Source organism: Schistocerca gregaria, chromosome 3 (assembly GCF_023897955.1).
Source record: "Schistocerca gregaria isolate iqSchGreg1 chromosome 3, iqSchGreg1.2, whole genome shotgun sequence".
Taxonomy (NCBI): domain Eukaryota; kingdom Metazoa; phylum Arthropoda; class Insecta; order Orthoptera; family Acrididae; genus Schistocerca; species Schistocerca gregaria.
In genome coordinates this window covers 558,840,080-558,857,606 of record NC_064922.1, presented here as the reverse complement: position 1 = coordinate 558,857,606, position 17,527 = coordinate 558,840,080, and the positions used below count along the sequence as shown (strand labels likewise).

Sequence of the window (17,527 nt, the reverse complement as noted above, 5' to 3'; positions counted from 1 at the left end):
TTATGCTGGTTGGATTCTATTATGGTCCAGCTACCTTTGAGCATACAATGGACACCTTGCTTTCTTGCCCACAGAATAAAAATGTTGTGGCTCTTTGTTAATGGTGATGGAGTCCATCCTAATCCAGAGACAAAATAATTACAGTCACAGATGTTATGAGTCTTCAGTGCATTCATGATGTGAGAAGTTTTCTCAAATTGTGTTTGTAGTACCAGAAATTTATAAAAGACTTTTGTGCCAAGGGACATCCCTTGCAAGAACTACTGTAGGATGACACCAAATTTTCTTGAAATGAGGTGCAGGATACGTCTTTCCTTGTTCTTTTGCATGCGCTAACATCTACAGTTGTAGCGTTGTATAACAAGAATGTTAAGACAAAACTTCACACTGAAACTAACAGTTTTGGTATAGGGGCAGTTTGAAACAGAGCATCTCCAGTCTGCTCTAGTTACACCCTACTAATAATATTTTTTTCTCTCTTCTGTTATTTTTGGTTATGATTTTATGTAACCCACATATTTGATGTTGCCTTGAATGTACCCATTTCTTATTTAGACCAGAGTTAAGTCTACCTGACTGCAAAAATATAATTAGTTTTGTTTAAAACCATAATCACCATCATCATATCGTCGGCATAAGTCTTTGCCTTCAGTAGAAGATTATTCCATTCTTTCCTGTTTAGTGCTGAACTATTCCAATTCTGAATTCCAGTTTTCCTCATGGCCTCTCTGACACCTCTCTCCCACCTTAGCTTTCATCTTCCTGCTCTCCAGGTTCCCTCAGGCACTGCACTAAATATCTTCTTAAGCATTCTGTTATTTTTTATCAGTACCTACCGCCCGTGGTTGACACAATTTTCTTCCACTGGACCGAGATTTTGTCTCAAGATCTTTCTTTCAAATATATCCAGTTGCCTTTTATGAAGTGTCATTAATTTCCATGTTTCAGCACCTTTTGTTAGCATCAGCCTTATTTATTTTCTGATGCCATGGAAGCACTTATTGGTGGGTAGTATTTATTTTTGAATTTCAGAGCCAACATTATTCTTAAAGTTTACTTCTGACCCAAGTCATTAAACTTATATGAACCAATTTCTATGGATGAGGGCTCATTAGAATAATCCCTTTTCATTATTAGTTTTTCCTTTGTTTATCTGAAGGTTCATCTTTCTAGCAGCTTCTTTCATTGATATTGGTTTTCTTGCAATTATATTAATATCATTTGCACATACCAGTACCTGAACTGATTTATACAGGATAGTCCCTATTGTATTGATGCCTGCATCTCTTACAGCCTTTTCCATTGTTTGTGATCACAGACTTGATTATATATCATGTATTTTAATTTGATGTTTTCCATAGTAGCTTTCACTAAGGCAATCAGTTTATTAGGAATGATTAACTCGTCCATTGCTGAATATAGCTCTCTTTTGTCAATACTGTCACAGGTTGATATGAAGACTATAAAGAGAACATGTGTATCAATCCCAAAATCTTTCCATTTTTTAAGTATTTGCTGTATTGTGAAGATATGATCAACAGCAGATCTTCCCCGATGAAACCCACAACGATAGTCACCAACAGCATTTTAAACTTAGGGTGAAAGCCTATTAAAAAGGATGTTGGAGGATATTTTATAAGCTAGTAGTTAGAGCACACCACATTGTCACCTTTCTTGTGTATTTGGCATATGATGCCTATGTTCCAATCTCAGGGATACTTTCATCTTCCAAATCTTAACTACAAGCTTGTGAACATGTTTGAAAGATTCCTTTCCCGAATTCCTTGTATTAGACCCATTCCCAGGGCCTTCTTATTCTTCAATTTCTTGAAGGCTGCCGCTACTTCCTCAGCAGTTGGTGCTGGTTCCTCTGTTTACAAGTTCCTTGTATTTACAGAGGATAAGATTCCTTGGTTCCCAGGTGAACCAACACTCAACAGTCCATCACAGCACAAAAAGAAAAAGAGAGAGTATGAAAGGAAAGAAACAGAAGAAATGGAACAACTGAAAGGGATGAACTAAGTGAGAGACTTAATCAGTAGTTAAATAAGAGCTGGAAGGATTTCCAGCCAAAGGTGAATTTATGTAGGAATACAGATTGTTCAACTATGAGTAGTGATGAAGCAATATGTAGAACATGGATGGGCAACCGGCACCCTGCAGGCCGGATCCGCCCTGTGATTGATTTCAATCTGGCCTGCGGACATTATCTGCAGGAGAAGACAAGTTGCTCACACTGCACTCCACCCGAGAAGCACTTTTGGGTATTCCTGCCAAAGCTCAGCTAGGCTCGTCACAGGTTTGCAACTCATGATGCAGACCAGTGAAAGTCTTGCTTAAAGACTGACCAAACAGAGCACAGCCTGGTGACAAGTCTCAGACTGTGCTGGATGGCAGATGTTCAAGATAAGAGAAGCCACAAGTGCTGGCCTCAGTGACTGGCTGTTGCTGCATCAGCTATCATTGTGGAAGTGGCTGACACCTCATTAGCAACTTGCATGTGTAGTGCAGTACAGAGCTGCCTCCCACTGCTGCTGCAGCACAGCAGTCAAATGTGCACCTTATTTCCTGCCTGTGTCTATGGTACACATTGATAGAGCACAAACGCTTGTAGTAGGAAACAATGCCATTAAAATTACCAACTGCCCACAAAACGTACTGACTTCAACAGCAGCAGCTGTTGCTGCACAAGCTAGTTCTCTGCTGTCAGTTAGCACATGAAGTTCTGTGCTAATTGTTTCTCAATTTCATGCAAGTGTCTCTGTGCATAGAGTTTATTCAAAAAATGTCTGGTGTTAAGAAGAGGAAAGTAGATGCTGAATGTCATCTATTCCAGAAGAAATGGACTGAGGATTACTTCTTCATGATGTACAACAATAAACCTGTTTGCTTATTGTGTAGTGAATCATTATCTGTTGTGAAAGAATATAACATGACAAGCACTTTTCTATGAAACACACTGCTGTACAACAGCTTACAGGGCAACTAGGGAAAGACAGAATTACGTTATTAATTTCCAATTTGGAAAAGCAACAGCGAATGTTTCCCATACCAAGGACACACTGTGACAATTTGGTTAAAGCTGGTTTTATAGTGCGCAGAAGCATTGCCAAGTCATTACAGCTTTTTTCTGAAGGCAAATTCAAAAAAGGAATGCCTCTTGGACATCACTGATGTACTGTGTCATGATAAAAAAAAGTATTTGAACAAATAATTCTGTTGCAACAAACTATGGTACGATGAACTGGGATGATGGCTGTTGACATTAAAAAATGTTTGTGTGACCATGCTGCCACATTCAAAGCATTTTCCATTACTTTAGACAAGAGTACTGATTCATTGGACACAGCTCAATTAGTGATTTTTGTTTGTGGTGTAGATGTGAATTTCAAAATAGTGGCAGAATTACACATATTAGAAGTAATCACTACTAGTGAACATGTTTTTCATGAAGTTGAAAAAAAATCATTGAAACCTTCAACCTGCAGTGGAGTCAACTCACTGGAGTTTTTCTGATGGGGCACCTGCGATGGTCAGTTCACAAAAAGATTTTATCTTTTGAAGTAAATATTGACAAAGAAGTTTAACAGTTCTTCACTGCATAATTCACCAACAAAATTTGTGTGCTAAATCAATTAAAATGAAACGTGTCATGGACGTGGTTACCATGGGCATCAATTTCATTAAGTCCCTCACACTAAATCACCACCAATTAAAACAGTATTTGTATGATCTGTTCTCTGAATATGCAGATTTAGCTTACCATTGTGAAGTGAGATGGTTGAGTAAGTACAAAATGTTAAAACATTTCTATGATCCTTGACAAGGAATAGAAGATTGTATGGATATCAAAGGGAAACCACTGGCTGAAATAAATGATCCCCAATGGATTTATGATTTCACATTCATGGTTGACATCGCATCTCCTTTAAATGACTTAAATTACAAACTCCAGAAATGAGGGCAGTTAATTCGCAAATTAAACAGCCATCTGAAACCTTTTCCGGCAAAGATCCACTTGTGGGAAATGCAGATGAAAGCTGGAAACTGTTACCACTTTCCTACATTGTCAACTCATGAAAATGTTGATTATGTTACTTATGCTCATGAGCTTAAATCATTATTAGTGCAATTTACCACAAGGTTTTCTTATTTCAGGAATGAAGACAGCATGTTTGCTACATTTGCTAATCCAATAACTTGTGATGTAGAAAAGGCCACAGAAAACCTTCAAATAGAACTTATTGAGCTTAAGGATGATTTTTCTTTAAAATCTAAATTTGAAGAAGTAAACCTGCTCAAATTTTATAAAACTTATGTGACTGAAAAGAAATATCCACAACTGAGATTATTTGCAAGAAGGAAAATTTATCTTTTTGGAAGCACATATAAGTGTGAACAACTCTTTTTTCTCTTATGAAAACAAATAAATGCAACACACATGCAAGGTTAACAGAAGACAACCTGGAAAATACTTAAGACTCAGTTTCAGTTCCCTAAATCCAGACATCAATGATCTTGTGTTAAAAAGAGCTTACATTAAGCTGCTGTTGAATATTTTTTTAAAGCAGTAAAGCACTGTATATATTTGTTAAGTGTCACTTTACAGCTTTCCTAACAGCTGATGGCAAAATTTGTGTGTCTAATATATTGGGTTTAGACAAAGTCTCCACGATTCACATGATCTTCAAAAGTTTTGTTTTGGGGTATGCATTATCATGATGAATTTAAGGAACCAAGACATTGAGTTAAAGTACTGTGTGAAAATAAATGTAAACATCCGAAGATGAGGTCTCATGTATTGTCACAGTCATGGACAAAATTCCATCTTATTTGCTGGGCAAGCTGCCATCAAGCCAGGTGAGTTTCCTTTTGGCTGTATTGCTGAATTTTTGTATTTCACTATGTATGATAATATTCATGTTCTCTTGAAAAGCTTAGGGTTGAGTCTAAATATATTATCTGCAAATCTGCATGTCACAGATGTCTTCAAACTTATGCATTACAGTCATTTATGTGAGTGGTTCCAGCCTTTTCGTGCCATGTAAACAACATATGATTCATGCGTACCATTAGCAATGATACAAATTTCACATGGGAGTCAGGAAGCCTTCAAACGATGAATACTATTGTCAATATGTTAATATAATGAACATCTAAGGGCAAGTGTTATCTTATTGTTATTACTACAAATATCAAGGAACAGTACTGATGCCATCCAAAATATTCTCAGTATTACCAACATAAAGTGAGTGTGTGAGGACAATTATTATCAGTTAGACAAATCGCCATTCTGTTTACATGTTTACAGTTCTTTCTCATATAAACACTAGCAACTAATTCTTGTCTAATGCGGATCCAATAGAACAAGGCAACTGTTGAAAATGTGGGTAATTTATAAAGAATTAGCTGCAACCAGTTATTTTTATAGTGATTTATTTCTCCAAGATGATATTTCAAAAATGCCTGGCATCCCATCTTCATATAATTTCATTTATTTACATGTCATGAGCATAGTTTCTTTACTAATGGTGTTGCAAGATTTTTCAATGGGATTTTTAAGCCAATTATCACAAAAAGTCAAAGATAAAGACAAACTGTTTACGACACACAAATAAATGAAAATGTGAAGATCGGGTGAATATAAACTTACATTCAACAGTGCTATTTTGGAGTCATAATTGGTGGGCATGGCTTGTTGAGAAAGGAGTGTCATTCATATCAATCCATTACCACGTAAACTTTAATGCCACAGACCCATTAGTTTTGACTTTATGTGTTAGGAGCACTGTTGTCATGTCATGTGACAATGTGGCCTACGAGCTGAAATACGTATGTGAACCTGGCCCGCTGGTCACCAAAGGTTTCCCATGTCTAATGTAAAAGATGGGCTTAACACTTTGTTTATTATAAATTATGCTTAATTACAAAATTCTACTACAGAGACTGGGTATAATATGTTTGTCTATCCTCTTCTGGAGTACTCTGGGTGTGGGATGTGCCTCAGATAGGATTGAGGATGGATACTGAAAAAGTTCAAAGAAGGGCATCTCATTTTGTATTATCGTGAGACTGGGGAGAGAGAGATACAGGTATGATATGCAAACTAGGCTGGCAGTCCTTATAAAAAAGGTGTGTTTCATTGTGGAAGGATCTTCTTGTGAAATTTCTATCACCATGTTTCTCCTCCAAACACAAAAATATTTTGTTGCTGTCCACCTACAAAGAGAGGAGTGATCATCATATTAATAAGAGAACTCAGTGTCTACACAGAATGATTTAAATGCTGATTTTTTCCTGCATTCTTTTCTTGAGTGTGATGTTAGAGAAATAATTTGAAGGTGACTTGATGAACCCTCTGCCAGCACTTAATTGTAAATTACAGAGTAATCATGTAGATGTAGCTGTACATCCTATTAAAACATTTTGAGGTAATAGACAGATTTGAAATGATGACACCAGTCACTGTAAAGACTGGCATTTCATGTTTTCATTAAATTAGTTAAAATTTTGTGGAAATAATTAACTTACAAGGTATGTTTGGAAGTAACCACATTTTCCATTGCAGATTTTGACTCTGTACTTGTAGCTTCTGATCTTTGCTATTATATTTTGGTCGATCTCATGTTTATGCACAACATGGCATACTTCATTAATTGATTAGCCATGAAGCCATTATTGAGGCTCGAGAAATTGCAAGACTCCTTGTAGAATATATCATTTTGAAACACAGAGGATCCTGTTTGATGGTCTCTGATCTGATCTTATTTATACTGCAAGATCACCCATACGATAAGAATGGTCTACCACCCACAGATAAATGGCTTCACAGAACCCTTTAATAAGAAATTGGCAGACATGCTCTCAGTGTATGTTGATGTTGATGAGAGATGTTGAACTACAATCAATACTGACGGTCATAACATTTGCATATATCAAAGTTAAGCAATATATGACACATTTCACACTGTTCTTTCTGTTCCACAGTCCCAATGCTGAAATGACAATGGATACACTGTTCCTAGTCAACCAGATGACACTTAGGGTAACTACATGTCAGCACCAGGACGGAGAAGCTAGGCAGCTGGTTTATGTGTGGTCCATAGATGCCCAGGATAAGAGGTGCAAGGTCAATAACACCAAGTACTGGCGAGAGAGATACAACCTGGGAAACTTGGTATTAGTATCAGTGTGGAAAGGAGGACTTTTGGAAAAGTTACTAAAATGCTAGTTTGGGCTGTCACTTGTCACTTGTTGGATGTCACATACAGAGTCAAGGATTATGACCCTTTATCAAGAAGACAAAAGGGCAGAGAGATCATCAATGCCCTCTATATTAAGTCCTATTTCAGTCCTGAGGCACAGATTGATGATAGGGGCTCCCCATTCGACAATTTCTAGAAATTGTGTCACTGTTTCTTAAGGAGAGGAAGCACTGCTGCGAGCTGGGCCACATGCATTGTGAAATAGCTGTTAGAGTGATTGGCTGCTAAGCTGCATGTCACCAGCCCAAACCCTGTCATTAGCAGATATTTGTTATTTAGTATTTATCATTTCTGGAATGTTCTCAAAATTTCTAATGTTTGCATACTCTGGAATATTTAATGTTTGTACAAACAGAAGCACTCTCCACCCACAAGACAGTTCTGCTCTATCTGTATGCTGGTGTCCATAAGAAACCTGTTTTTGGTGTTAACTGCTGTAGATCAGTGATGCCTCTACTTTTGGATTTGGTCTTGATTGTGATTACTATGTGACAATATTATGCAAATGAGTGTTGATTACAGTAAAGTGTTGAAAATTTTTTGATATACGTATTCAACAAATAGGAAGTAGGAGATACACTAGAGTAATCTAATGAAAAAACTAAATACTCTCATGCATGCTGTAACATTTCACTCAAAATATAAACATGAGTGGCAGAGAAAAAGATTATAATAATAATAATAATAATAATAATAATAATAATATAAGAGAAATACAGGCTCCTGTAGACCAATACTTAAAAATTTCAATATACTGCCCCTGTCATTTTTATGTATTTACAAAACACCAATCTTCACAAAAGGAACCACATTAAAAGAACAAAATATCTTCAAGCATAGCTCTGATTTTCACTTGTATTGCACTAAGACACAGGTATAACCTATATGTCATTACAGTAAATAAAAAGATTTGATAAGGAGTATATCACTGGCACCATGTCGTGTAATTATATACCATCCTATTTGAAACAATTTATATGTTATTTATATGTTTACATTGAAACTGAAACAGTAGTGGCTTCATCACTGTTCCTATTATATTTCTGAGTTTTTGGAAAACCACAGAAATTAATGTTATTGATAGAACATTCTTAACCTTATTTATTGCTTTCTATTATGTAAGTTAATGTTATTGATAGAACATTCTTAACCATATTTATTGCTCTCTATTATGTAAGTTAATGTTATTGATAGAAAATTCTTAACCATATTTATTGCTCTCTATTATGTAAGTTGTTTTCATAATTATGTTTCTAGTATACACCATGTATTGAATAACTGTTGCAAAAACATATTATGTATATGTATCTCACAAAACTATCTCAAACTGCACTGTCCTATATTGTATGTATAAACTATACATCAAATAATGATTTAAGACACCAATAAAGAAATAAAAATATAAATATGAATATGTTATACAGTATGAAGCACTTTGTACAAACTCAGAAATAATTCTGAATTTACTTTATTGGTGTAAATTGATGCAATAGTCTGGAAGAAATTTCACTATTCAATAATTGTATGGGAGCACTGACTCAACTGCATCCATAACTTGTTTTTCTTTTTTTCTTTTTCATTTTTAATAAAAAAATGTAAAACATGCTGATTAAGATAAAACTTTTTTGGGTGAACTCATTTGGGTGTAATGCCTTGTCATTTAAAACTCATGACACAGTTAATGCACCAGGTATGAAGATGTAGGACAAAACTGAACAGCATGACATTAAATGTAAATGTTGTATGATTAGGGCCTCTCATTGGGAAGAGCATTCACTGGGTGCAAGTCTTTCGATTTGATGCCACTTCAGCAACTTGCATGCTGATGGGGATAAAATGATGATACTTAGGACAACACAACACCCAGTCCCTAAGTGGAGAAAATTTCCGACCCAGCCGGGAATCAAACCCTGGCCCTTAGGATTGACATTCTGTCACACTGACCACTTTTTTTTTTTTTTTTTTTGGTTCGATATTGTTCGTTTCAATTGTTCGTGGCGGACGTCACCTGATGCCCACTGAAGTTCGTTATTGATCCAGTCACTCAGTTTTTTTTTTTTTTTAATTACAGAGGGCAGCTAGCCCTCTGACCGAACACGATGAGCTACCGTGCCGGCGTTCATTTTGTTCGTTTTAGTTCATTGCATCTGCTCGGGGCGGACTTCGTAAGACACCTGTTTCTGTTCGCTGTTGATCTATTAACTCAGTTATTTTTATTACAGAGGGCTGCTAACCCTTCAACTGAACATGCTGAGCTACCGTGCTGGCTAGACAACACAACACCGAGTCCCTGAGTGGAGAAAATTTCCGACCCAGCCAGGAATCGAACCCCGGCCCTTAGGATTGACATTCTGTCGCACTGACCACTCAGTTACTGGGGGTGGGCAGCATGACTTATGAACATGTCTTAGTAATACCAGTATAATAGAAAGGAGATTTTTATGCATGTTTGAAAACATAAAACAACTCATTCCTTGGCAGAAGCAAATATACTTTTCTTCCATAATAGAAACAGACATAAATAAAGTAAAAGATGGAAAAAGTTAATTATAAACGAAGAAAATAGTAATAACAAACCTGAAATTTTCTTATCAAAGTGGAGAATCAGTATCAAACACATACAGTTTCCTGATCAAAGTATAATTGGTAAATGTAGTACTACTCTTGTCACAGTTGTCACATGTAATATTAATCATTACCGTAACTTATATGCACCATAAACTGCAACTCACATCTAAAGTGACATTAAGATGAAGAGAAAAATTTACACAAGCGAACAGAAAGCATTACTGAAGTAAAAATAGGAAAAGAGAACTGTTCATCTTGCCTTTGCAGCAACTCTGTTGATAACCTGCAGAGCACGAGCTTCAAGTTGTGTAATAGCTCCATCCAGCATATTATATAAAGCAGTACGCCACTGCTGGCTTCCTCCACTGCCTGCTTCAACTGCTTCTAATACAACTTCCGCCTGCAATTCAGTGCCAAGTGGGGCAAGCCATCGTCGAACATATTCAAGGTCATTTACAGTTACACACATCTGTAAAAAGCAAAACAAATTAGATACAGTAAAGAACCTGTTATATTACTTATTTAAGTCCAACATCCCATCTGTGTGTGTGTGTGTGTGTGTGTGTCTTCTGCTTTTGGCAGTTGGTAAGATAAAATTCTCTTTCTGGTTGTGCTACTGTTAATATTTATTTCTGTATATCCTCTTTCATTAAATGTATAGCTGATGGTTAAGACAGGGCTGGAGGGATAATAGAAGACTAGTCCATGTTTCTTGCAATCCTTATATAATCAGTAGATTTTTTTCTTCTTTTGGTGAGAGGCTTCTTCAGAATTCTCCAAATCTCATGATGTCCAACTGTTTGTAACCAACTTCAATTACATTACACCTAGATAATTTAATATTCTAGAATGTCTCACAAACTATTCATTCATTCCATCAGTTTATTTCCTCTGCACAGAGATCACAACCATCCCAATTTTATAACACATACTATAACTTCTTCAGTTTCTATATTCTCTCTTTTACATTTATTTATATTCTTACCACTTCTTATTGTTTCTACCACACAACTGTAGAAAGACTTGGTACCTTAAAGTAATGTTGGAATAACCATTTGTATATGTGGGGCACATTCTCTTCTCTGCTAGAGTACCTAAGGTGTAATTAACATCAATTGTTATTATTACAACAATTTATCAGAATAAATGGAATTTATTTTGTTCTTTTAATGGGGTCTTAGGAGGGTCAACAACCTAGTCATCCTGATTACTTTTTTCCACAATTTTTCATATATTATTCCTAGGTGATGATGGAATATGTGATGTTGTACACTACTGGCACCACAACAGGCAGTCAACACCTTTAGGTTGGCAGTAACACATATGATTGCCCTGCCAATGCACAACCAGCTAATAGACAAACCATCTGCTGAAGCATGAGTAGTGGCACCGAGCTTGCTTAAGAAGATGCCGCACTGATACCAGCCAGGCTAATTGTGGAACCTGAGCAGCAGTACTAGTATGCTTACCTGTTATGTGCCTGTGTAATGGACTAGTGCAGAATACTATTTGGACTTTCAGAATAAAGTTAAGTAAACAACACCACATGCATATTATGTGTGTTTCTAATTATTTTGCTCTCTGTTTCAGCACCCACCTATTCCTCAGCATCCATCCTTGGACCAAGCCAACATAATAGTTCCTAGCAATATATCATGGGTTTTACATTTTACATTCCCTGTTAATTATTAGTAAATTCAGAGTGACGTTGTTTTGTTATTATTATCATCACTAATAAGTGTATTTATTTACAATGCACTTGGTGTAGAGATATATGATATGATCATTTGGTAATGAGACATTGCTCACATGGAATAAAAAATGATAATAAAATGAAATAAAACTGAAGCGGGTACACAGAAATGAAGAATAGTATGAGCATTAATAAAAATGGGAAGAAGCTGCACAGGAAGACTCTATAAAGATACTGAGCGAGGTGGTGTAGTGGTTAGCATGCTGGATTTGCACAAGAGCACTGCAATTCAAATCTCTGTCTAACCAGTCAGATATAGGTTTTGTAGTGCTTTAGGCAAAAATTGGGGTGGTTCCCTTGAAAAGAAAACAGCCAACTTCTGTTGCACTCTTTCCATCAATTTGAGCTTGTGCTCTAACAACCCCTTTATCGACAGGACATTAAATCCTAATCTTCAATTCTTCCCTTGCACTATACAAAATTATTGGCATTCTAAAATGAAGAAGCACAAACAATTGAAAGCAATGTGTTGTCACATGCAAAAGTGCGCCGTGAAAGAGCAGTACTGTGAACCTCCGACAGAGGTTCCTACTTAAATCCTGCTGTGCTACACCTCATGCTCAATTATAATGTTACTACTGCTTGTACACATTTGCCTTATCTTATTGTGTTCAGTGTATGTTATGATCATTGGTGTACATGCCACAGTCTAAGAAAGTGCAGTAACATTCTTGGTTGTTTTGTGTGTCCAAGTTATAACACAAGAGACAAAGAGTGTGGGATAATTTACCGCATGGTTTTCAGTTTCTGGTTGGTCCTCCACAGCATCTATGAAGTTTCTACACTGTCTGGTTGATCAGCAAGGGGTTCTTACTGCAGCATTGCAGCATCTCAGTCAACAGCAGGAGTAGTTGCTTGCTGACCAAACAGTTTGTGATGCAATCATTCGGTTGGCCCTCGATCATGAAATTCATGAGCAGGTCCTTCAATGTGAAAACCCCTCCCTCTCCAACATTCTAACTACTGCAAAATTGTTTGAGGTTTTGAGTGATATGGGTACTCAAACTGAATGGTGGTGTGAGGTTGCAGAAGTTCAACCCGCTTCCTCCCGTCATTTGTCAGATGGTTCACAGGGGCGATATGGTGGCAGCAGTCTGCATGCAAGCAAAACAACACAGTGGCTGGCCCAAATCACAGTGGTAGCCATGGCCACAGCAGCAGCACACCATGCCTGGTAATGAACAACAATGCAAGTGCCCCAAGCGCCCTCTGGTCTGTCATGTTTTGTCACTCATCATAGGTCCGATAGTCCTAAGTGGTGGGTCGTTTGCTGCCACTGCAACAAAATGAGCCACATTGCTTCTGTGAGTAATGCAAAATTCCAACAGCCTATTGTAGACGCTGCCATGGATGTCAATTGTGTATTGGCAATCTCCGTTGCACCCAATAAGTTTTTTCTTGATGTCAAGGCTTATCAGAAGGTTTTGAGCATGCAAGGTCAACACTTGTGCTGCCATGTCACTGCTCAACTTGCTAATGTACATGGACTTGGGTCCTCCTGTAGCACTAGTGCCATATATATTAGTCACATGCAATAAACAAAGCATTCTAATATTAGGTAGTTTCTCAGATTCAGTACCATATAAATCTGATGTTCATCTGCTGACTTTCTGGTGGTGAACAATGAACAGACTGAAAATCTGTTTGATTTGGAAACTTCTAATCTTCTTGGGTTTACTATTTCTAATGAATTCAACCTCATATCTGATCAAGTGCCTTATACACCACTCAACTATTTATGCTCTGAATTTTCCACTCCATTTTCTACATGCTTGGGTTGTGTCAATAATTTCAAAGCCCACATCATCATGAAACCTTTGGTCAGACCCTGTTTCTTTTGGGCTTGCCCGGACCGATGGTCCTCTGTGACCAAGACAAGGCAGAGCTTGACAGCTCACAACTTATGGGGTCATCTAACCAATTGCATCCAGCGAATGGGCTACCTTCTTAGTCATTGTCAAAAAACCACTGGGACAAGCCTTTGCAGCAATTTCAAAGTTTCTGTCAATGCTCACTCTATCACTGACACATAACCCTTGTTGTGCCCTGACAAACCTTTTTCCAAGATCAGCCTCTATACTGTGTATTTGCTGACTCAATGCCTCTTGGTTGTTAACATACCTTTGGCTTATATCAATGCTTGGTGTTAACATTTAGAACAGCCAGTGCCACAGCAATTTTTCAGAGGTTTCTCAGACAACTCATGAGGTCTGTGCCTGGCTGGGGCAACTATGTTGATGATACTGTGACTCTGACTCCTCCACTGCTGAATATCTCAGCAACTTACATATGCTCTTTCCAGTGTTACAAGCCACTGGGTTAAAATGTGATTTGGGAAAGTGCCGCTTCTTTCAGCCTTTTATTGTTTATCTTGGGTTTGAGGACTCTAACATTGGTATCAAACCTCTTTGTCAAAATGACTCTGCTGTTGTTGCTCTTCTGCATCCTACATTGATTGAGGAACGCCAGATTTTTTTCGGTAAGATTGTTTATTACCATCAGTTTTTGCCGGGGAAGCATCAGTTGCACAACTGTTACATACCTTGCAGCATAAGGAGTCTTCTTTCCACTGGTTGTACATATGTGAAAAGGTGTTTTCCAAAGTGAAGTCTATGTTACAATCTGCACCTTGCCTTGTAACCTACCAAGGGTTAACACTTAGTGTTAGCAAAAGATATGTCCCAGCATGGGCTGCAGGTGATATTAGCTTTTAAATATTCTGATGGCTCCAAGCAGCCTATTGCATATGCATCAAAGACACTTAATTCATATCAGATTGGATACTCATAAATAGAGAAAGAAGCCCTCACCATTGTTCATGCCTTGAAGAAGTTTCACGTTTTCTCATCACAGATCGCAAGCCATTAGTTTTGCTGTTTATACCCTTAGTGTCGTTGCCAGACAAAGCAGTGCATCACCTTCAGTGTTGGGCACAGTTTCTCATTCAGTACAACTACGACATTCACTTCCACCCCATGGCGAAACAAGAGAATGCTGACGTGCTCTCCCATCTTCTGGCCACTCTGGACCCCGTTTTTGATTGGGAGGAGTTACTGTTTCCATGTTGATGACTGCTCTCAACAAACTCTAGATGATTTACCAATCACTAGCACTCAGGTCATGCAGGCTAGTGCTACTGATCTGATTTTATGGAATGTGATACAATTAGTACAACATGTCTGGCCTGAGGTGCCTCCATCAAGGGCATTGGACCACTCCATAACTATTATGTGATTTGGCATCATTTCTCTGTCATTGATGGTGTTCTACTCCTTGATATGGACTATTCAGCCCCTCACATAGTGGTTCCCTTGGCTCTCTATTTGCAGATCCTGTAACTGATGCATTCTGATCACTGTGGTTGTCATGCACTATGGTATTGGCTCGCTGTTATCATCCTGGCTGATGTAATTGATGCATTCTCTTGGTTCTCATATATTGTTCATTGCCCATCAACTTGATCCTCTGCCGCAGTGGCTCTCCTGTCGAAAAGTTTCTCCTTCAAAGGACTTCCAGCAACATTGGTCTCTGATGGCAGCCCTCAGTTTGTGTTGCAGGAGCTCGCCCACTTCTGCAATGCCCTCAGTTTGTGTCGCAGGAGCTCGCCCTCTTCTGCAATGCCCGCAGGATTTGCCACATTTTTGACCAACCCTTCCATCCACAATTCAATGGTGAGGCCGAAAGGTTAGTTAGAACATTCAAAATGCAAGAGAAAAAGTACATGACTCAGTCCCTATTCACATTGCCTTTGATCAGTTTCTGTCTCCCTATTGATTTACACCATTTGGAGACAAGAGCCCCATCGAACTGCTCCAAAGACATCAACCATGGATACTCCTGCATCTCCTGCGGCCCAGCTAGGGACACTAACCCATGCAGCCATCATCCCATTTCTGGCCTGAGGCGGCTGTCTGGGCACATGGGTTTGGTCATTGCCTCCACCATCTTCTTCCAATGCCACAGCTACCGTCTTTGTGACATCTTCCCCTGTGCACATCATTAAAACCAGTTGCTCCTGTGTGTGGATGACCAGACAATCTGTCTGGGACACCAACTATGGTACACCAGTCTGCATGCCTGGACAGGTCACCTGATGTGGTTGGGGCCTTGCCACAACTTACGAGGGTCCCCCTGTCACCGGTGGATGTACCTAGCACAGTTTCTCAAATACTGCTACCAGTACCAGTGCAGCTCCCATCCGTACTCACGCCATCTCCTCTGCCTCATCCATCAACTGCTAGGTCTCCAGCAACACTAGGCCGTGGACCTGATGTGGACATGGAACCAATGTCACCCATCCTACCATATGGGTCGATATGAGGGGATGGTCTGCAAGAGTGCCCATGCCACAAGCACTTCCAACCACACCCCCCAGTATCAGCATGTCATCTCAGTCAAAGCGTCACAGAGGCAGATGCCATGGAAATCTTGTGAATCTGAGCTGTCGCCCAAGGGAAGAGGAAATAAATAATGCACACACACTTGAAAGCCATGGGCATTAGCAGTATGTTGTCACCTGTGAGAGTGCACTATGGAAAACCCATACTGTGAACTTCCGATAGAGTTTGCCACATCTGAGTGCTCATTTAACCCTGCCACACTATGCTTGTGCTCAGTTATCATGTTATTACTGATTGCACACATTTGCCTTATCTTACTGTGTTGAGTGTATGTTACTGTGATTGGCATATATGCCACAGTCTAATAAAGTTTACAAACATTCTTGGCTGCATTGTGTGTCCAAGTTACAACATAAAAGGGAAAAATCTGATCTTCACTTGTGCTTTTACCCACATATTTTTCTCCTTAATTGTTTATGTATTATTTTCCATAACATTATTGTTGCATCTACTATATTACAGAAAAGATGTGACACACTCCTGTTTTTGCATTATTTTTTGCTATAATCACAGCAACTTTAACCAATATACACAGTAAGATATGTTTTCATGCCTGCATTATGCAAATGACAACATTACCTCAGTAAAATCCATAACAACCACCATCAGAGGCTGTGTGCAGGTAAGCAACCTATGCTTTTAGTTAATAAATATTTTTCTTTGTAATTATTACCTTTTTCATATTTTTTAGTCATGATGATAATGGATAATCAGACCATTTCTGAAGTTGTGTAGTGTTAGCTACCACAATTAACATACAGAAATGTAGCTTATTGGCAACGTTAGTTGTAAAGTGTGATGGACCATACTGAAAAACATTTATGAGCAAAGTAATTATGAAACAGAATTGTGATGGAAACTTCATTAAGATGACTCTTATGGCATAAAAATTGATTTTTGCTGTCTATAATGTAGGAAAAGGTACAATCGTATGTACCATGTAGAAGACAGATTAAGTTGCAGACAGGCACAATTAAAATACACTTATAAAAGCCCCAGACACAGCCTTCATCAGCAAAAGAGAAACACACAACATTCATACACAGAAGTGAGCATACTTCACACACACGACTGTCAACTCTGGGAGCTCAGGCCAGAATGCAACTACAACATGGGATTGGAGCAGCACTATCTCATGTCATTTTCCTTCACACCTCCATTCCTTGCCCCACCCCCAAGAACCAGTCACAAAGGAGTGCCCCCTTTGTCACCCAGTACCATCATCCTACCCAAGATTTTTCCCGTCCCTCCTAAAGTGGTGTTCTGTCACCCAGCCAACCTCTACAATTTCCTAGTCCATCCCATTGTCACTCCCAACACTAACTCCTTACCACTATGGTCATATCCCTGTGAAATATGCATGTGCAAGACCTCCCCAATCCAGTCAACCATCACTTCTTATTCCAGTCCTGCCACAGGTTTATCCTAGCACATCAGGGGCCAGACCATCTGTGAAAGCAACCATATCACTTATCAGCTCTGCTGCAATCATTGCATAGCTTTTAATATTGTTATGACCACCAACCAGCTTCCCACCAGGA

At 38.5% G+C, this 17,527-nt stretch overlaps 1 protein-coding gene across 1 annotated transcript in view; it reads right to left on the bottom strand.

The window, feature by feature from the left end:
- The window catches only part of LOC126353909 (BAI1-associated protein 3), a 1,859,046-nt gene that overhangs the window by 95,662 nt on the left and 1,745,857 nt on the right, over nt 1-17,527 (bottom strand). Inside the window, exon 25 of the mRNA XM_050003139.1 lies at nt 10,093-10,302. Within this exon, the coding sequence (XP_049859096.1) occupies nt 10,093-10,302 (210 nt within the window). The remainder of the gene's footprint in view (nt 1-10,092; nt 10,303-17,527) is intronic.